The sequence below is a fragment of the Macadamia integrifolia genome, chromosome 14, assembly GCF_013358625.1.
Source record: "Macadamia integrifolia cultivar HAES 741 chromosome 14, SCU_Mint_v3, whole genome shotgun sequence".
NCBI lineage: Eukaryota > Viridiplantae > Streptophyta > Magnoliopsida > Proteales > Proteaceae > Macadamia > Macadamia integrifolia.
Genome location: NC_056570.1, coordinates 28,247,385 through 28,268,246, shown reverse-complemented (window position 1 = coordinate 28,268,246; position 20,862 = coordinate 28,247,385). Strand labels below are relative to the sequence as shown.

General features: G+C 36.4%; 2 protein-coding genes and 1 pseudogene across 3 annotated transcripts; 1 reads left to right on the top strand and 2 right to left on the bottom strand.

The window, feature by feature from the left end:
* Positions 1-4,443: 4,443 nt before the first annotated feature.
* On the top strand, positions 4,444-6,627 carry LOC122061090 (CASP-like protein 4B1). Of its 2 annotated transcripts, none has more exons than XM_042624276.1 (3): positions 4,444-4,670; positions 4,877-5,006; positions 6,152-6,627. In XM_042624276.1, exons 1-3 carry the CDS (start codon positions 4,516-4,518, stop codon positions 6,335-6,337), a joined length of 471 nt encoding a protein of 156 aa, XP_042480210.1. In that variant the 5' UTR covers positions 4,444-4,515; the 3' UTR covers positions 6,338-6,627. The 2 variants fall into 2 exon arrangements, with proteins under 2 accessions (XP_042480210.1, XP_042480209.1); XM_042624275.1 differs by having other exon boundaries at positions 4,444-4,781.
* A 2,557-nt stretch (positions 6,628-9,184) lies between these two features.
* On the bottom strand, positions 9,185-12,248 carry LOC122060795 (annotated as a pseudogene).
* A 2,660-nt stretch (positions 12,249-14,908) lies between these two features.
* LOC122060868 (cytochrome P450 93A3-like) lies at positions 14,909-17,784 on the bottom strand. The gene is made up of 2 exons (XM_042623964.1): positions 16,852-17,784; positions 14,909-15,602 (listed from the first exon to the last, which is right to left on the bottom strand). Exons 1-2 carry the CDS (start codon positions 17,782-17,784, stop codon positions 14,964-14,966), a joined length of 1,572 nt encoding a protein of 523 aa, XP_042479898.1. The 3' UTR covers positions 14,909-14,963.
* Positions 17,785-20,862: the final 3,078 nt, after the last annotated feature.

Sequence of the window (20,862 nt, the reverse complement as noted above, 5' to 3'; positions counted from 1 at the left end):
GGGTGGACATGATACAGAAGGTTGGAATGCCAGAATCTAATTAATGAGGTACTCAAGTCTCTCAACCGCTGAAAAATTGTCTTGGTGACAAAGAATACAAAATTGGAAGAGGAAAAAAAAAAAATGGAAGCAGATGTGTGACTTCCACGACACTTTCCATGGTTGATTAATATACTTTCTCCCATAAACTCTTCCTAATTGATAATTGGTTTGACCATGGAGGCAGGTGAAATTAGGGGTGCAACAGGGCAAGGCAGGTTGGGTTGGGTCTTTTAAAATCCTAATCCAACCCTGAGTCCCCTTAACTAGGCCTAAACCCGCCTTGACCCTGACTCAGGGCCGCAAAACTTCAACTCTGGCCTTATCCTTCAGGGTTCAGTCCAACCCTTATCCCCCCTGATTGGTCTTAATTTTTCAAGGTCTGGCCAGGATAACTTTGACCCTGATTGATCCTAACCTTGGTTTGCCATCAATGGCTGGATATACCCTGACCCTGCAAAATATGAAATAACTTAAAAATAAAAAATATTCATAATAAAGAGAAGATAAAAAAATATAAAGTTAAAAAATTTCTTGATAAAAAAAGCAAGAGAGATCTTTTTTTTTTGATAAAAAGAGCGAGAGATCGGTGAGAAGATATGTTAGGAGTTTTGAGATGTCAATAACTCAATGTCAAACAATATATAAAATTAGGTTAAATTCAGGGTTAACATCAAGGTCACAACCAGGGTCAACATCATGGGCAAAAATTAGGGCCGGGCCAGTCCAAAACCAGAGCCAAAAGTCAAGGTAAAAAAATCAGGACCGGATTCATGACGGGTAAGGCGGGCTGGGCGGGTCAAAGATATCAACCCTTACCCGCCCTGACCCTGATTCAGGGTCAAAATTTCAGGGTAGGGCCGTTCCTTAGGGTCAAAATTTTTGGGTCGATACTTGTTAAGGATCAGGGCCGGCGAAAGGCGGGTTCGGGCCATCAGGGCCAAACATGCACCCCTAGGTGAAAAAAAATAGATATTATTAACTTGGTCTCTTCTGAAAGATGATTGTGAAATCTAACTTGAAAATCTCTTCCAATATTGATTGGTCATAGAGTGATCGATTTACATTTTTTGCTATTTTATTCTATTAAGTGTTGTTGGTCAATGATCAACCTATTAGGCGCTAGTAGAGTTAATGACCACCTATTCCTATACATATGTATCCACACACATTTGCATATGATAGGATTCGAACTCACAACATCCTCGCTTAGGCATCTACTCTTCATACTAAAGCTGCCATCACTAAGCTAGACTAGTGTTTTTATTTACACAATATAAGTTGTTTTTGGTAGCCAAGAGAAAAAAAGAAAAAAGTACACTTAAGTACACTTTTTATACCTTTAAGTGTACTTTTTTCTTTGGATTAAAAATTTTCTTTGCATTTGGTATGTCTTCACCCAAGAGAAGATTTTCTTTTTCAAATTCAAAATTTTTCTTGGGAATTGTGAAATTTTCTTTTGCTAGTCCAAAAATTTTCTTACAAAAAACACAAGAAAACATGAGAAAATATAAAAACATGATAAGACAAAAAATAAATAATTACACAATAATTTCTTATATGTCTATCTCTCTTTTAAAATTCAATTTTTTTTTGAATTTTTTTCTTCTCTTGGTAATCAAATATATATATATATATATTCTTTTTATTTTCTCACCATTTTTTCTCTTTTCTTTTCTAGATTCATTTTTCTTTTCTTTTCTCCTCTTGCCAACCAAACGTAGTCATTGATTCCATCTTTCTTTGGGTTCAAACTTCAAAGTCAGCTTGCTCTGAAGGATGTGCAAGGTAGGTAGGCTAATGTCTAAGTTGTGTATGCAGCCTCTGCCATGTTGACTTCTATCATCACTAGATCTTGTAACATTGCTAAGAAATGAGTTAATCAATAGAGACGCTAGCTGTCTCCGTGATTATGAATGGGAAGGAATATAGAAGGCTTTTTTTTTTTTTTTTTCAAATCCAGAAGTTAGCCCTTTACCATTGGCTTGCTAATCAAGAGGTGGCAATGGATCAATATCTGACCGCTCTTATTGAACAAAAATACCCTTGATTTCCTTAAAAAATTGATTTTTTATTTTATTTGTTATTTTATTCTTAATTCGTTAAACTTATACAGTATCAATTAAGAATCAAGATTGTAAACTTATCAAACTGATTCAGATCATCCAATACAGACAATCCAATATCAATACATACAACCATGGTAAGGAAGCTCACCTTGACTTTGATGTGTATATGGTTTTGGCCTTCTCAAAGCCTTCAATTTTGCCGCGTTTGGTGCATCCTTATCTACTAATTGTTTAATTGTTTCTTAAGCAGCTGGTCTAGTAATATTTTATGCATTTGAACTGATTCTGTTTGTTCTAATCTATCCTTCACATCGGCTAATTTTGTATGATGAATCCCTCTCTCTCTCTCTCTCTCTCTCTATATATATATATATATATATTATTAATCTACGACAGCCTTGGTTTATGGGATCCACATTCATTTTTATTCTTGGTTCTGCTGTATCAACTCCAGCATTTTGTTTGGGTCCCCTCACAATGACGTCATCACTATGATGAGGAATGGAGGAGAGTAGGTAACGTCATTGATTTTTTTTTTTTTTTTTTTTTTTTTTTTTTTTTTTATTATTTACATCAACCTCCCATGTCATTTGCCTAAATTACATAATCCCTTTTGAAAATGAGAAAATTACATTTAAACCCACAAAGTTGACACCATTAGCATTTTTTGTGGGTTAAACCGTTAGTTTCAATGAAACAATTTGAAAACCCCCAAAAGCCCTCACATAACTTAATCCCAACAAACCCATCTTCCCTTTTGTTGTTTCACTGGTTCTTGTGTTTACAAGCCGCGAGCAACGAACACCTCTCCGACGAAAATCAAACACTCCGACAAAAGTTCTCCTCTCTGACGAAGGTTCTCCTCTCCAACGACGGTTACTTGAAATGCGAAGGACTATAATTTTTGTAGATATATGGTCATCAAAATGTTCCTTCATCCTGCTTGTACTATAATTTTATGTTATTATCTGCTTATTTCTCGCGTAACCAAGCTTGTGATGGTGTTGAAATTTCTTAGTAGTAAGTAGTATTTATACCTTGGTCAGGTTTTGTTGTTGTTTAATCTTTCAGAGCAAACTTATACTTTACAGGAGTCTTTTTGTGTTATGTTCCCTGACAAAATTTAGTTATGATTAGCCCCTTCCCACCATGGAAGTAAACGCTTCGGATGCCAAGGTTAGGCTGCTTTTTCAAAAGATGATTTATCCCCTCAGTCAAGGAGTTATTATTTCTTTAATTTGTTTCCAATTTGGATACACATAGATATGAAAAGGGTTCTTGGTTGGTGAAGACACACACAGACCAAGTCATAAACACAAACTTATTTGGATAAGTTTGGACTAAGTCATCATATAGATCATTTCTGTCTTATTTGATTTAAGGGAGAGGATTCTCAGAAGGAGTAGGGTATTATACATTTTCTCACGTAATTATTTTAAATTCTTATTTCCCTCTCGTTAAAATAATAATATAAAAATTTATTGTGAGAAGGCACATTGTACGCCTAGGGCTAAATAGACTTTTCCCTCATTTTAATTAGTCACCCTCTTAAGATTGGATCACCTCTACCCCTATGTATGTGCTTCATGAACAGTTTGATGATAACATGTCCTCTGTCTACTTCCATTAAGAGCATGGGCGAGTATTTATGTGAGCAAAAAAAAAAGGGTCATGGGCAGGTATTCCAGACTCAAATCGTTATTAGATCCCTTGCTAATGGGAGAGGATTCCCACACTAATAGTGTTGGGAGGACTCTATATGCCACGCCAATGATGTCCTAAACAAAAGATATGGAAGAAGAACTATGATTGATCACATGGTTTCCGGTTTCCGGACTTATAATTACTACCCCGCCTCTTGTGACACAAGAAACTCCATCTCTGTTGATGCTCTTATACACACCCTTGTTGATTTTTACACGCATAATCAGTGAGTGATGTCTTACTCAAAAAGATACCATCCACATAGAATATAGGACAACATTCAAACAATAGAGAAAAATAAATAAATAATTAAAAAATAATACAATAATATGATTGAGAAATTACATTCTCGCTTCGTGAGAAAATTCTTCCCTTCTTAATATAAAAGTCTTACAAGTGGAACCCAAAAACCATTGACTTCATCCACTTGGGTATTTTTACCAAAAAAAAAAAAAAACCACTTGTGCACAAAGTGGATTGATATTTCAACGTACAAAATTCTTTGTTTGTTATAATTAAATGTGTAATTACATTTTTGCCCCTTGCGAAGTTCGCCATAGCAAATGATTTAAACATCTATATAAGAAACTGCTTAGCTTTCACAAGAACTGCAACTCCGAACTCTGAACAAATCAATTTCTTCAAACTCTTCATTTCCTTCGTCTTCTTCGCGCGTTTTCGCGATCTTCATCATCCAGTTAAGATGAGTCCCATGAACGAATCTGAAAATAACACTCCACAGAATCCTGCAATGGCAAGATCGCCGGCCGACATGGAGAACCAGTCATTATCTTATGCGCCCATCGTCGGCCAGCAATGGAGAAAAGAAGATATTCAGGTGGTTCTAAGGGTGTTAGGGTTGGTCACCTCTATCATTTCTTTTGTAGTCATGGCTAGGAACAGTCATGGCCTTACCACTGATGGTTTAGTTGATTATACTAACAATTTCTATGATTATGATGTTTATAGGTAATTGCTGATTCAGTTTTCATCTTCAATTAGCTTCTATTTGATGATTGAATCTTATTTTAATTTGGTTTCAATTTGGTGGTGATTTGATTCAGGTATTTGTTAGCAGTTGGGATTATTTCTACTGTTTACTGTAAAGCTCAAGTCCTGCGCCAATTCTGTAATGGGATGAAGCCCATGTTCACACAGAGGGGATTGATGTTGCTGGACTTTTTTGGAGATCAAGTGAGCTTTTAAGTTCAATCTTCATCTTCCTTGTTTAAATAATCTAAACAAAAATGTGATTTTTCGTTGGGACTTAGGTAGAATTCATTCTTACAAAACTAGCGGTTAAGGAGAGGATATCTAAAGTCCTTAAAATCTTCATATCCAGCTACTCAAATTTGACGTGAGATAATTGATTTCACGTGGAAGCCCAATAATCTTCTTCCACATGAAAACATGTGGGAGTTGAGATTTTCTTTGAGGGATTTTTCTCTATCCATGAAAGCACATCGGAATTACCACACCCTATCTCTGAAACTACTTTTTGGGACTTGGGTAAATGTGTGATATGCAACATTTAAAAGCTAGCTATTAAGAATAGGATTAAGGATGGGTTTTGACCAATAACAATCCAAATCGCTCTTGATCAAGCTGGATCGATGAGTTTTACCCTTTTTTTTATTTTTTTTTTGTTAAAGTTGGTTTTTGTTACTTTTTACCCTTGGGTCGTACCCTCGGGATAAGTCTCGATCGATATTGATCTAATCTAGGTGATTTCACCGATCTTAATCAAATTTTTGAAATCATAAAAAATATGTCTAAGTACCTATAACTCTCCATGCCAGACTACTTATATCCAATATGAAATTATTATTTTTACCTTCGCGTGTAATATGAAAATCCATCATTTTCCACTAAAAAATTAAAAGGAAGTTTCTCAGTTAGGATTTTGATTACGACGCTAAGAGTTATCCTCGCTTCCGTTTTTATAATTGAGCTCTTGATTTCCTGCTGATGGCAATACCGTATGTGGGATTTCATGAGTCTTTTATTATGGGAGTGCTCGCCAATTATGCAACCTGTCTCCTACTATGATCATGCCCAAGGTGGAGTAAAAGTCTCTTTTCTTTAGAGCTCTAATTTTTTCTTTTTTTCTTTAATAAAATTTTTAATCTTTAGAAATATTTTTTTTTGACTAAATCAAGAATGTCAAATGTTTGATAGAACAATCAGAAAAAGATAAATTCATCATTAATGAATTAATTTGTTTTTTTTTTGGGGGGATTGGGGGGGGGGGGGTGGAGTTCAAATATCTCTGTTATGTCTCTTCTTTTTTATATTAAACAAAAGAAGATTGAAAATTGAAATTGATACTTCTTTTGCAGGTCATCGCTTACCTGTTGATCTCTGGGGGATCATCAGCCATTCAAACCACGAGAGATTTGAAATCTTCGGGAGTGATACTTCACTCATTCACAGATTCATCCGCGGCTTCAATAAGTATGGCTTTCTTGGCCTTCGGGGCTTTGGCATTGTCAGCCATTATTTCTGCATTTAAGCTCTCTTCTTAGACATGTATCTTATAAGCTATCTCTTTTCCTCCATCACTGAAATCTTTCCTCTGCGTTAAGGGTTCTCTTTCTTTACTGTTCTATCTTTTCAGGTCTAGAACTTAGCAAAAAAAAAAAAAAAAAAAAACCAAATTGCTTTGTTTTTGAATAAACCTTTTGAATGTTTGGAGAGACTTAATTTGTATTTGTTTCCTATGGATTCCCCGGTGTTGTGTTGATGTATTGGTTCACTCGTAATGTATATTCCTATAATTAATACAATTGTTTTAAGCAGTGAAATTTTTATCTTTCCTATTTGCTCTACAAGTAATTTTTAAAATTGGCATACGAAAATGGATACGACAATGATACAATATGCGTTTAGTACAATTAGTATGGTTCCTCTTTAAAATCCGGGAAACTAATTTGCAGCATATGTGTGTACATCATTTAACAAAAGTAATTGTTATATTAAATGTATGGAAAAAGGCTGGACACACCATGGGCGTTACATGTATAAGCTCTCTCTCTCTCTCTCTCTCTCTCTCTCTCTCTCTCTCTCTCTCTCTGTGTGAAATGACCCCATGCCCCTTCTATATGATACTCCATCCCACATCCCCAGTGGTGCCTACTGAATCATGACTTTATCCTCATGATTTGTGTGATTGTCTCCAATGCATGTCATAACACATTTGGGTGGGCAACTTCTTTTTTTGTATAGGGAAAAATGTATCTCATTCACTACTCATTACTTGTTGACAAGAAACCCTTTTGAACCAAGCACAATGGGGATCATAATTGGAGTTCAACAGTCTCAACTGAAGGGTTGGAAAAGAATTAGAACTCTTATTTTTTTACCAACACCACACCATAGTCTTGGAACGGAATTCCCCTTTTCTTGGATGTTTATAACCTACTTTCAACATTCTCTTTTTGTCTTAGGCCCACTAATGATGTGGTTGTTCTTTTAACAAATATAGCACATAAAGCTATGAAAAAAAACGAAATATGTGTCAATATGTAATGTTGACACTAATGTTCTAATGCTTTATCTCAATAAATCGTTTTCTATTTAATAAAAAAAAAATACATTTTTTAAGGATTTACCTTGTTTTTGTCTTCCACAAATGCTGAACCAAAAGCCTTAATATTTCTTCTATCAAAAAAAGTAGGGAAATATTTAATTTTATAATGGTTTTGAAAGAAAGTGAATTGAAGTTTACATAATATAATTGGGAACTACAATGGTAGGGTTACATGAAAGAAAGGCTCACTGAATATGTATGTACCACATATTAGAAAAAAAAAGTATGCATTGAAAGATGCCGATAGTAAAAATAGATGATATGAATATTGTGTCTACTCAAATTGATGTCTCTTCTCTTTGAGTATGTGGGTCTTATATGGACGACATCATTTTCAAGACTATCATTGTTGCGATGTGAAAATTCCTTTCCACATTGACACGGTGATGACATTGTGAAAAAGCTTCTCCCAAAAAGAATTTACTTGGTAAATTAATGATTATACATGCTTTTAAAGAGAATAACAGAAAAGGAAGCAGATGTGTGATTTCCACAAGAAGTAATGTCTAGCTTATGCATGAAGCCTAGTCATGTTCAGCCCATGGTTTTTCTTTTCACAATGTTCTCTCACATCATATGCTAATTTTAAGTTTTGGTCAAGAAATTTGAGTTGACTTGGGAAGGATGACATTGACTTTTATTATTATTACTTTTATTTTTTATTTTTAAATTTTTTGAGAGGGGGTTAAATATTAGTAGCTATTGTAAGACTGCTTAGACACACATCTGTCCATGATGAAAATGAATTTTGTGGAGACCCTGCCTCTATGTAATTTTGATGAGTAGGTATTGTTACAACAAAAGAGAGCATATTGAGTCTTTCTTCCAAAGAACCTTACTCTTATAATTATTGTTATTTAGTATGACCTACGTTGTGCTCTCTTCGACTTTTTCATAAGCAATATGAGATTGAAAATACCCACTGTCCACTTTACAAGAAAAACAATGGGGAATTTGAGTTCAGGCTTTATGGAAGGCAAAATACAAGGAAAGCCAAAGTATTTTGAATCTTTTTTTTCCTTTTGAAAATTCAATTAATATATCATCCAATGAATTGGGCCCTTCACAACGGTGTAAAGAATGAACAATACCTCACCCTTCTTTGAGGCATCAAAGCCTTCAATTTTGGGAGTACTCTTGGATGCATCCTCGACTAGTTGTTTAACTATTTCATAAGCAATTGGCCTATAAGCATCGTGATGGAAAAATCTAATTGTAACTACGATTCGTAAAAAAATAGTAGTAATGTTACTTTTTTTTCTCTTTTATTATAATATTATTTTCTCAAAGAAGACAAATTTTATCAATTCACATGTGACATAAAAAATGTGCATAATAATGATAACTTTTCATATTGACATAATATACACTTTCAAATTATTTCGAGCACCATCTTTTAGGTTTACCCAAAATAATTTATAAAAATAAGATAAGACACAATTAAAAAGACAACTTCTCCCTTCATCGCTTTGATGATAACAATAGAGGCCATTAATTTCTTATGTATTCTAGCAGGTTCTATATATTTGTTATTCTACACCCATCACATTGACCAAATTTGTATGGCCAACCCTATTATTTATTCTCTCTATAACAGCCTTTATGAGATCCACGTTCATGTGAATCTTGGATCAGCCATCATATCGTATCAAGTCCAGTACAAGACTCTCGCTCTCTCTCTCTCTCTCTCTCTCTCTCTCTCTCTCTCTCTCTCTCTCTCTCTCTCTCTCTCTCTCTCTCTCTCTCTCTCTGTGTGTGTGAATGCTGAACATGTTTGTTTATGTTACAATGAAGCAACAAGTGGGCAAAGTTGAGGTATGGGAAGGCAAATCAATGGGTGTGCCATACCTGGAGTTAGTCCGAGCCATGTTCCATGTTGGCAGGAATAGTTTCACCATTTTCTCCATGGATCTTCCAATCGAAGCATCGGACCAAAGATGCAATTGTAAGGTGCAAAGCAGTCAAGGCATGGGATGAACCACGACAACCTCTCCTTCCACCACCAGAGGGGATGAAATTTCTGTTCATGATATGGTTTTTGATGCTCTCATTTGAGTTAACCATGAACCTCTCTGGTCTGAACTCATTTGTTTCCTCCCATGAGTTGGGGTCCCTCATGATGGTGTTTAGGTTGATCAATACCCTAGTCTTCTTCAACACATCAAAGCCTCAAATTTTGCAATCTTGGTTGCATTCTCTACCCACAACAGGGAATGGAGGATAGAGTCTTAGAGTTTCCTTTATGACTGCTTGCAAGTAAGGGAGCATGTGAATGTCAGATTCTTCAACTAGTCTGCTTCTTCCAACTATCTACTCTTATCTCTTCTCTTAATTTCTTGAAACATCAGTATGGTTAATGAGCAATGCTAGTGCCCATTGCATGGCTTTGGATGAGGTATCATGGCTCCAGCAATCATGTCCTATAAACAGTAGCAAATTAAATTAACAATCAGATTTTTGTGTTAGACATGTCTTTTTGCTTCCATAAATGCTCCTCTATGCCACCATTAAGAGCGTTTAGAGGAAGGTTTGTGGAGAAAAAGAGGCACATATTAAAAAAAACCATACATGAAGAGTCATACATTTTTTTTTTATTGGAACTGAGTACATCAAACAAATCATTTCTATATTAGATTGTTTTGATATGTTCCTACAATCCTACCTAGATCTAATCATCTACCCGTACATGTATGTTTCATGTATGATTAGGTGATGTCACGTATCCCTTTTATTATCATTAAGAGGAGTTTGGCTCCAATTTCGCGTACTTCTAGGGGCAACTCATGTCATGGTCCATATCATCTCCCCACATGGTGACCACCGCACCCATCTCCCACCCTTCAGCACCCCATTGGGTGTCAGTGCAGGGATGGAGAGTGGGAGATGACTTGGGGATGTTACCAGGTGGGAAGGTGATCCCCACTCCACATGTCCCACCTATGTGGGGGAAGAGGGAATTTAAGGTAGGGTGGGACAGGGGTGTCAAAGGGTCGATTCGATCGGCCTGCTTTTGGTTGAGTTGAATCGGTTTCAGGTTGGGAATGAATGAGATTAAAACCAAACTATTAAAGAACTTTGGTTCTTGCTCTCGTATGGTTTTGGTTTATTTCGGTTCTCAAGTAACAGATTAATATCGGTTCATATCAATTTGTGTTCAGGCTTGAACACACTGAAATCTTATATTCATAAATTGTAGCGAGGAAAGATTTAGTAAAAAAAACTTTAAATCATCCTCCCCAATTCAAACAAGTAAACAAGCAGGAATAGGGAAATTGATTTGATATATTCATGTTGTAATGGGAACAAAGATGAATAAATTGCAAAGGGGGAAAATAACTAATATTGAAATCAATGGATAAATTGAGTTTGTAGCAAAATCATTAGTTATCATTGCAAGGGGAAGATAACTAACATTGAAAATCAATGGATAACTAATTAGTGAAGAAAAAAAAAAAACTAATATTAAAATCACAAAATGAACCCTATTACCGTCTATCTAATTTAATTTGTATGGTGAACAAAAGATCAATGGAGTCATTATTATAAATCAATTTCTCGATTCATAACCTCATACTCTTTGATTTGTAACAATTCCCCTTACAATCAGAAATCTCTTCACTAATATTAAAGTTAATGGATAATCGATTCACCTATTCATAACCTTATACCCAATGATTGTTATCAATTTAACCGGTCACATCATACCTTAGTCTAAAACCAGTCCAATAAGGATCAATTCAATTTGTTAAAAGTTTTTTTCAGTTTGTTTTACTGATTTGGGCTAGGTTTTGACACCCCTACATGCAGTATGTGTACATAGGTACGGCGGATTTGCTTCTTTCAAAGTTGATATATGGAGGGACATTTATGAAAACATTAAAAATAAAATAAAAATCACCTAACTGCACGTGAAGCATGCAAGTACAGGTAGGTGATCCGGGTTCTTACCTACAAGGAGGAAAGCTTTGATCCCAATGTGAGTCAACTTCAACTCGGCCTTTTCATCTTGAGAAATCTCCAACAAGATATCCATCAAATCCTTATGTTCCTCTGTACCATCTTCTGTGATACTGTGTGGTCTCCTCTTATGCTCTTGCAAAATCCTCTCCATCAATTCATCAAACCTCTTAATCTTCTCTCTCATCTTCTTCTGATGACCTAACCAATACAATTTCCCTAGAGGACCCAACACCTCGCCTAAACACATCTTTGCACCTATGGCACTAATCTCATGAACCAATTCTCTGCACTCCTCAGCTTCATTAATGGCCCCTTCACCCCTTGTGCTCATTGCCATCCTGCAAATAATGTTGTTAGTCACTACCCTCATCTCCAAATCCATATCCACAGGCTTTCCATCTTGAGAGTTCTTAAGTAATCTCCTTAACAATCCTCGAATCTCCTCTTGTTTTACCCAGCCAAACCTGTTAAGTTGATGATCTCCAAGGAGGGTTGTCATGCAAAGCTTCTTCATGAAACGCCAATATGGACCATATGGTGCCATAAGGAAGCTGGTTCGATGGTATATACTGATCTGATCTGACGAAAGGCGAAATTTAGGTCATGGGTCTTGAAGATTTCTTGAGCCATAGAGGCTGAAGATGCAACTACACAGTGAGAAGCCCCTAGACGCAGAGAGATTAGAGAGGCATGTTTGTTGGGAGACTCTGCAAGGACTGATGCAATATGGTACCTATGAGATGGAGATGCCCTATGATGGGAAGAGAAAGAGGGCTTGGTGGTAGCTTGTATTGGTTGTTGGGCTTTCTCTGAAAGGATCGGTAGAAGCACAGGGGGGTTGAGATGAGGAGGATGGAGAACAAGAAGCACAAGTGGTGGGTATCCATATATTGGTGATGAGGAACATGGTAAGCATAGATTTTATATATGAACCACAACCAAACTTGGCCGGGTTAAATTTTTGGTCTCACTATGTTGACTTGTCAATAGTTTCTTACACGGTAATTAATATTAGCCACACGGGATTCCAATCGTACGGTCTTTATCCACCCCACCATTTCATAATGTTGACTTGTCAATAATTCACCTTTTTCCTTTTACATTTTTATCCTCGTAAATGTTTCTACTGAGTTGAACTGAAAGAGGTAATTCTCGTAAGGAAGGATTCCCTCCGACGCCAGTGTGCAGTTTTGGGCATTGAAAAGAGTACTATAGAAAACCGTCATGTATGCGATATGTAAGACATTTTAAGGGGGTGCCACAATGTATTGAGTGGGGAACTCGATGCCAACGTGCAATTTGGGTTTTGTATTGGCATTGTGGGTAAGGGTGTCAATTGGCTCGGTTTTGATTTGGTTTCAAATGATGATAAGGTGGACCATAACCGAATTGAGAACCAACTCGGTTTTGTATTTAGATATTCAAATCGATTCAATTCGGATCGGTTCGATTTCTATTCGATTTCGGTTCCAATTCAGTTCTGATATGCAATTTTAATTCTGTTTTATACCCCTATTTTAATTCAGTCATGAAAATGGTTCCACTTTTGAACCATGACTGTGATGGACCAAAGGCTATAATGGTTTCAAGTTATGGGCCTTATGGCCATTGCAAACTCCAAAATTATCTTAACTTGTAAATATGTGATGATAAATTGCAAAAAACACTTACCACATAAAAAAAAAAGCTTGCAAAAAGCACTCTTGAATGATAAGAGCAATTTGATTGGGTTTCGGTTCGAACCAATGGTTCTGACACCCTAAATCGAAACCGAGCTTAACCGAATAGCATACTCTCATATTTAAACCGAATAAATTCAGTTCGGTTTCGATTTGATTAATTCGGCTCAGTTTTGATATTCGGTTTTGGTTTGAAATTGAAACCCTTAATTGTGGGAAACTTCAACCCTTTAAAAGAATAAGGCACCAAATCTCTTTCCCCCTTCCTCTCCGGCTCCGGCTTTGGCTTCCTTTCTTCCCTCCCCCTTCTCCGGCTCCCCACTCTATGTTACTTTAATTTCCCACCTTATCATAACTTGTGGGGACCTGACCCAGTGGTTTCTCCAAGGTTATCATTTTTAAATTTGCTTATTTGTCGTTTGGTTTTCGAGAAATATGTGAATCCTCAATTAATTTATCATCAGCTCAATATTTTCCAATGAAATAGTGGGGAAAGTTTCTTAAGAATGAGTTTCTTGATTGATTATCTTCAAAGCCAAGATATTGTTTTTCAAACTTACCATCCTAAAACTCCAAAAAAGAATAGAGCTTAGTGGCTAAGAAATTTTTAAGGCACTAAGCTATAAATTATAGTATGGTTAACCTAAGATTGCCACATTATTAATCAATCAGATTCCCTTTATTTCATTGAAGTGGAATTCACGTTCAGTGCTTTAGTGAGGATTAAAAGTGAGGACCTTGGTTATTGTATGCTTTAGATCCATCGTGTTAGCATATAATATATAAAACCGCTATTGGCCGGGTTAAATTTTGAGGGCTACCTCCTCGATCATTTCATAATATTGACATGTCAATTATTTTTTTTATCTACATGAGGTCCCAATCCTAGGGTCTTATCTAGGTGGATCTTGAGTAGGATATAGCTAGATGTAAGAAAATTTCAAATTGAATGACCCCTTGGGAAGCACCACCTGCCGTGGTAATGACAATGCTGCCCTAAGTCCAGGGATAGGTTGCTTGTTTGGTCTAGGAATGTGTGAGTCCAATATCAACTTATTAAGGAATTTTGATTTTCTGTCGGTCTCGATTTATTTTTCTTTTTCAGTATTGAATTAATATTTATATCAATTTATTTTAGGGCTTGAACCACAATGAATCTTACATTCATAACATGTAGTAAGGAAAATTTTTATAGTCTAAAAACAAGAAAATATTAGCGCAAACTTGATCAGATTTGAAGTTGGCAGACAGCCAAAATCAAGTGAGATGTACTAGCTAGAGTATTTACAGAGAAGTTATATGTACAACATAACTGAGACCCCTATCAAGCTGGTTTGGTAAACATCATCAAGACCATATATCATCACAGTAAGCCCTTTGGTAATTCGTGTAATGTAGATTTCAGCTTGTATCAGTATTGTATCGACCATATGGTCAAAAAGTGGCTGATTCATATCCGTATCAATATCAACGACAACCATTACCAACATCGATGCCAAGAACTAAAACCTTAGATGCCATACAAGACATGCTTGCCCAGAAATGAATATGGTTGAAATTTGGGTGGTGTTGTGAATAATTTCATATTTGAAAACTAGGACATCGGATGTTTTCATATACTAGTGAGACCTCTCCATCTAATAGCTTGAGATTTTGAATTAGACACACTCTAAAAAGGAGAAACGGACACACTTTAATGGGAAATATCCTATCTCCCTAACTGGCTTCCAGCATGAAAATATAAGGGAAAAGTACCATAACTTCTCTCTCTATACTTATCTTATAATTACTCAAAGTTTCCTAATAACAACTTCATTTCGGTCTGAACCGGTTGGTTCATCTAGTTTGAAGCCTCTCTCTCTCTCTCTCTCTCTCTCTCTCTCTCTCAAAAGCTGACTTGTATGCTCAACATGTTTGTTTATGTTACATTGAATCAACAAATGAGTGAAGTATGGGTATGGGAAGGCAAACCAATGGGTGTGCCATACCTAGAGTTAGGTCTGAGCCATGTTCCATGTTGACAGTAGTAGTTGCACCATTCTCTCCATGGATCTTCCAATCGAAGCATTGGATCATAGATGCAATTGTGATGTGCATGATTGTCAAGGCATGGGATTGACCAGGACAGCTTCTCCTTCCACCACCAAAGGGTATAAAATCAATATTCATGATCTGGTTTTGGATGCTCTCTTTGGAGTTAACCAAGAACCTCTCTGGTCTGAACTCATTTGGTTCCTCCCATGAGTTAGGGTCCCTCATGATGGTGTACAGGTTAACCAGTACCCTAGTGTTCTTCAACACATCATAGCCTCCAATTTTGCAATCTTGGGTGCATTCTCTGCCCAAAACAGGGAATGTAGGGTAGAGTCTTAGAGTTTCCTTTATGACTGCTTGCAAGTAAGGGAGTTTTTGAATGTCAGATTCTTCAACTAGTCTGCTTCTGCCAACCATCAACTTTATCTCCTCTCTCACTTTCTTGAATACATCAGGATGGTTAATGAGTAATGCTAGTGCCCACTGCATGGATTTGGCTGAGGTATCAGTGCCTCCGCTGAACATCTCCTGTGAAAGGTAGCAAAATCAACAATCAAGCATTTAGGCTAGCAGGTGATCAGAGTGAAGGCTTCACGTAGGGTTTCATGATGAACATGTCGTTTAGCTTTCATAAATGTCCCTCCATGTTGTCATTGCCATGAAGAGTGCTTCGAAGAGCATTTGTGGAAGAAAAAGGGCATGCGTCACAAAACAATATATGTAAAGAGAGTTGTTCACTGCACATACGGAGAATTGATCCAAACTCGATGTCATTCTACAAATCATTTTTTAGGTTGTCGTTCTTCAAGAAATCAGTTCAACTACCTGTACATGTATTCTTCATGTAAGGTTAGGTGATGCCATGTGTCCCGCATCTGCTGCCATTAAGAGTGCATGGAGGGATACTTATGGAAGCAAAAGAAAAAAAGACAAATGTCAATCACCTAACTGTACTGAAGCCGGTGATCTGGATCCTTCGTCCTTCACCTGCTTGGTCCCTTTCTATATAGGATGAAGCTTGTTTAAGCTTTGAGTTTAACATATTTGAGGAGAACAAATAAATTTCAATGGAACAGGATTTATGTACTCATACGAGTAGGCTTAACATTAGGTAGGGGTGTCAAAACCTAGCCCAAACTGGTAATACCGATCAAATCAAACAAAATATAGGCCGGACAAAAGCAAAGTCTTATTGGGCTGGTTTTGGTTTGGGATATTACGACATCGAAACCAGATCAAATCACATCGTAAATCAAACGAATCTGAACCAAACCAAAATAGTACAAAATCTGGATCGAAACCCAAACAAACTAGTAAGAAACCGAAATCAACCCGATTGCAAACCGATACAAGAAACCAAAACCGAAACCAAACAAAAACCAATATTTTCTTACTGGTTTGATTTCGATTTCACCATTTCAACACTGAAATCGACTCAACCCAGATCGAAATGGAACTAAACCAACATATTGACACCCTTAGCTACTTCATTCACATATGCGTTAGGTGATGACGTTTGTTATTTTTTACTTTCATAAATGCCCCTCCATGCACTCTTATTGGGGGAGATTTTGCTGCTATCTGGGCTAGTAGCCAAAGAAATGGAATAATGCACACTTCCCTTTGGATTCACAAATACCCTCCTGGATTTTGGTATATTTTAAAATACCTTTTGAGTTTCCATTTTTTTTTACTATGACCCCGATTAAGAAATTCCTGCAACCCTAAGTAGCAGCTAAACTTCAAATTTCGACTTTAGGTCAGAAGCGTTACTTACAAGGAGGAAAGCTTTGATCCCAGTGTGAGTCAACTTCACCTTGGCCTTTTCATCTTGAGAGATGTCCAACAGAATATCCATCAAATCCTTATGTTCCCTATCACTATCCTCATTGGTGTTGTGTGGTCTACTCTGATGTTCTTGCAAGATCCTCTCCATCAATTCATCAAAACTCCTAATTGCTTCTCTCATCTTCCTCTGATATCCAAACCAATCCAATTTCCCTAGAGGACCCAAAACCTCCCCCAAACTCATCTTTGCTCCCACAGAACTAATCTCATGAACCAATTCTCTACACTCCTCAGCTTCATTAATGGCCCCTTCACGCTTTCTTGTGCTCATTGCCATTCTACAAATGATATTGTTTGTCAACACCCTCATCTCCACATCCATATCCATAGGCTTTCCATCTTGAGAGCTCTTATGTAGTCTCCTTAACAATCTTCGAATCTCCTCTTGTTTTATCCAAGCAAACCTATGAAGTTGTTGTTCTCCAAGGAGGGTTGTCATGCATAGCTTCTTCATGAACCTCCAATATGGACCATATGGTGCCATGAGGAAACTGCAGCCATGGTATAAACTGACCTGATCTTCATAGGTGAATTTGGGGCGAAAGGCAAAGATAAGGTCATGGGTCTTGAAGATTTCATTAGCTATAGAGGCTGAAGATGCAACTAGACAGTGAGAGGCCCCTAGATGTAGAGAGATGAGAGGGCCATGTTTGTTGGAGAGAGACTGCAAGGACTGATGCAATATGGGACCTATGAGATGGAGATGTCCTATGATGGGAAGAGATGGAGGGCATGGTGGTAGCTTGTATTGGTTGCTGGGTTTTCTCAGAAAGGATCGGTAGAAGTACAGGAGGGTTGAGATGAGGAGGATGGAGGACAAGAAGCACAAGTGTTGGGGATCAATATTGGTGATGAGGGCCATGGTTGTTTGCTTCTGATCTGAGGCTGGTGACTGTAAACATAGATCTTATTTATGAACCAAGAAAAAAAACGTTACCGTCAATAAGGAAAAAGCCCCATTGGGGAAACAGACGATCCAGCTGTTCCCATTGATTAATGGATTCTTTCCTTACTGAGTTATCTTGGTGCGTGCTGACCTATCACTTATAAAACAATAACGATAACCACCTCACTTGCAAGTTATAACCTCTATGACCTTATTAGGTGAAACTCCTTTGTTCTTCTCCCTCTCCTTCTCTTCCGCAACCCATCAGCCCTCACCTAGACCCATGTCCATAAAATTAGGAAACTATGAGAAGATAGGAAATCCAAATCAAGAACCCAAGAAATTCGCTCTCTCTCTCTCTCTCTCTCTCTCTCTCTCTCTCTCTCTCTCTCTCTCTCTCTATATATATATATATATATATATATATATATCTACATATAGGTAAAATGGTCGCGGTACGTGCAGAAAAATAGGAATGCAGAACGTTCAGAGCTCTGTGAATGTTCACGTAAGTGATATGATTGACACGTGTTAAATATGTTAGTCCTGCTAACAGAGTTGTAAACGGTTTACAACTCTGTTTAATATTATTAATATTTAAATAAATAAATAATAAAATTCCCAATATAAGCGGACTCCTCCTTTCATTCCGCTTAGAAATCTCAATCCTCTCTTTCTCTCTCTCATTGCTTCTTCTTCAAGGTTGTTCCTTCTTTCTTCTTCCTTTTTCACCGCTCTCCAGTCTAGTTGAAGTTTTGTTTACCAATTTCAGTGAAGATTTGCATCCATTGTAAATTCTCATAGGTTAATAATATCTACCCAATAAGTAATAATAAAATTCTAGATATTCAACAGCTTTGTTTACTTTATAAATTCAAATTTGTCTTTTACCATATATGCAAACTTTACTGTCCAAATCCCTTCCCTGATGATTAATATATAAACATGGTTTTTGGATATGTGTGGCCAAGTCTTTCATATGTTCAGTGCCTGAAAATAGTTATGTTGATTTTTTTTCTTATCTCATCCTATTTTGAGAGAGAGAGAGAGAGAGAGAGAGAGAGAGAATTGAGATTTACCAACAAAATCGAAGGAGGAGTCCGCTTATATTGGATTTTTATTTTTTATTTATTTATTTATATAAAAAAATATTAGACAAGTTAAGTAACCACATCCGTCATCTCTCCACCCTAAAAACTAGGAATTAGTTACAATATAAAAAACTAATAGATGGTTTAGATTAATCTAAACTTAAATGGATGGTTAATATTAAAAGAAAGTGAAAATAAGTTTGCAATACGTACGTCCTGCTACCACTCGCCCATATATCATATCATATTATATAAAAGTATGTACTCAATTACTCATGCTTGGTGGCTAATCTTTTCTTGGACTATTTTAGCCTTATTATTTATTTAAATACATTGTCTTTTATATTGTCCATTTTCTTTATTTTTCTTATTTTCCTTATTTTTTTTGATACCCTTTGTTTTTTTTTATATAATTAAATATTTTTCTAAAAAAGTAGTTTCTTTATTGGTGTGAAATCTCACGCCCCCTTCTATCAAAACAAAAAAAAAATCTCACGATTCCCTTTTTTTACTCACTCTCTCAATTTCCTTTTCCGCCCCTTCTCTCTCTCTCTCTCTCTCTCGCTCTCGCTCTCTCCACTTTCCATTTCCTTTCAAATTATTTCCCTCCTCTCTCACGTTCTTATTTTTTATTTTGGTAAGACTCCTCCCTCACGTTCCACTCTTCTTTTTGTGAAATATCTTTTTTATGTACTTTCTCTATTTATTCATTATCCCTTCATCTATCTTTCCTCAATCTATAATTTTCTATATTCCCTCCCCCAAATACTTTTCTAATTAATCTTTATCTAAAAATAAAAAATAAAAATTCCTTTCCTAATTTCTTTTAGTTACCTTATTAAAAACTCTTTAAAAAAATCTTATTTAATATTGCAGCAACTAACAAAAGAGAATTAGGGTTAAACAAAACAGGGTGTTGAGAGGCTTGGAAGCTAATGAGAGAGTAGGGGAAGCCGTTCGAAATGCACTGCTCTTGTCGAGTCCTGAGTCCTGATCTCGATCCTCTGATCCATGATCATTCGATTGTCATCTCTTTCTCTCCTTAGGTAGTCTTTGGAATATGTCATTGAATCAACTTCTTGTTCTTCTTAAGTAGTTGTAGTTATATCATATATCGTCCTGAAAAGCTAAAAAACATTTCATATATTAGATTTCTTATTGCCTTGGAGAAGCTTAAAGGGTTCTGGCCCATGTAGATAGCAGTTGCATGAATGTGGATGTGTCTTTATTAATTTAGATATCATTATTTTCTTTAAACTATGTATGGATATCTCAAAGTTTGAAAAATTATGTGAGGTTTCTTATTAGTGGTTCTTTTTTGAGGATTTGACTGTGAGCTTCTCAAAGAACTGCTCTGCTTTGCTCAAAAACCAGCTGCAAAATTGGAAGGAAAAAGAATGTGTTCTTTGGATCAGTCAATGTCCTGAATTGCACTACCAAAGACAAAGGCAGGTACAGTAAAGTTTTTTACAATGTTGGGATATCATAAACCAAAGTTTTCTAGGTTCTGAATCAAATATTGTTCACTCTTATGCTAATTGTATTGAGAAGCTTTTGCAAATCAAGGACAAGCTGGAGAGGCTTAGTAATGATTCTTTCTGTGCTAATTGAGAAACTCTTTAATGTTTTTAGTTTTTTAGATTCTGAACATAAATCCTATATAATGAAGTGTATGATGCGGGGTTCTGGGAGTTGCTGACATTTCTTTTGTTTTGTAGAGCTTACACTACTGCGTTGGATCTCATTTGTTCGCGATTGCGAAAAGCCGAAGGATCCTATTTTCAATCATTGTTTATTTGAGGTAGTATCATGTTTGATCTCAAATTGTATTAAGTACCATGCCCTATTTTAGAATTGAAAGACAACCTTGCATCAATCGTCAATATCAGCTTGAAGGTGATTCTTTTCTGGAAAAAAATGTAATCATGAATTTTTCCTATTACCTTAGGACAATGTTCAATGA

Bases quoted from the DNA above. Each gene is read 5' to 3' on its own strand.
- LOC122061090 (XM_042624275.1), top strand. From the start codon at position 4,516: ATGAGTCCCATGAACGAATCTGAAAATAACACTCCACAGAATCCTGCA. The intron at 4,782-4,876 runs GTAATTGCTGAT...GATTTGATTCAG, and splicing joins TATGATTATGATGTTTATAG to GTATTTGTTAGCAGTTGGGA. The intron at 5,007-6,151 runs GTGAGCTTTTAA...CTTCTTTTGCAG, and splicing joins TGGACTTTTTTGGAGATCAA to GTCATCGCTTACCTGTTGAT.
- LOC122060868 (XM_042623964.1), bottom strand. From the start codon at position 17,784: ATGGCCCTCATCACCAATATTGATCCCCAACACTTGTGCTTCTTGTCC. The intron at 15,603-16,851 runs GTAAGTAACGCT...TACCTTTCACAG, and splicing joins GGATCAAAGCTTTCCTCCTT to GAGATGTTCAGCGGAGGCAC.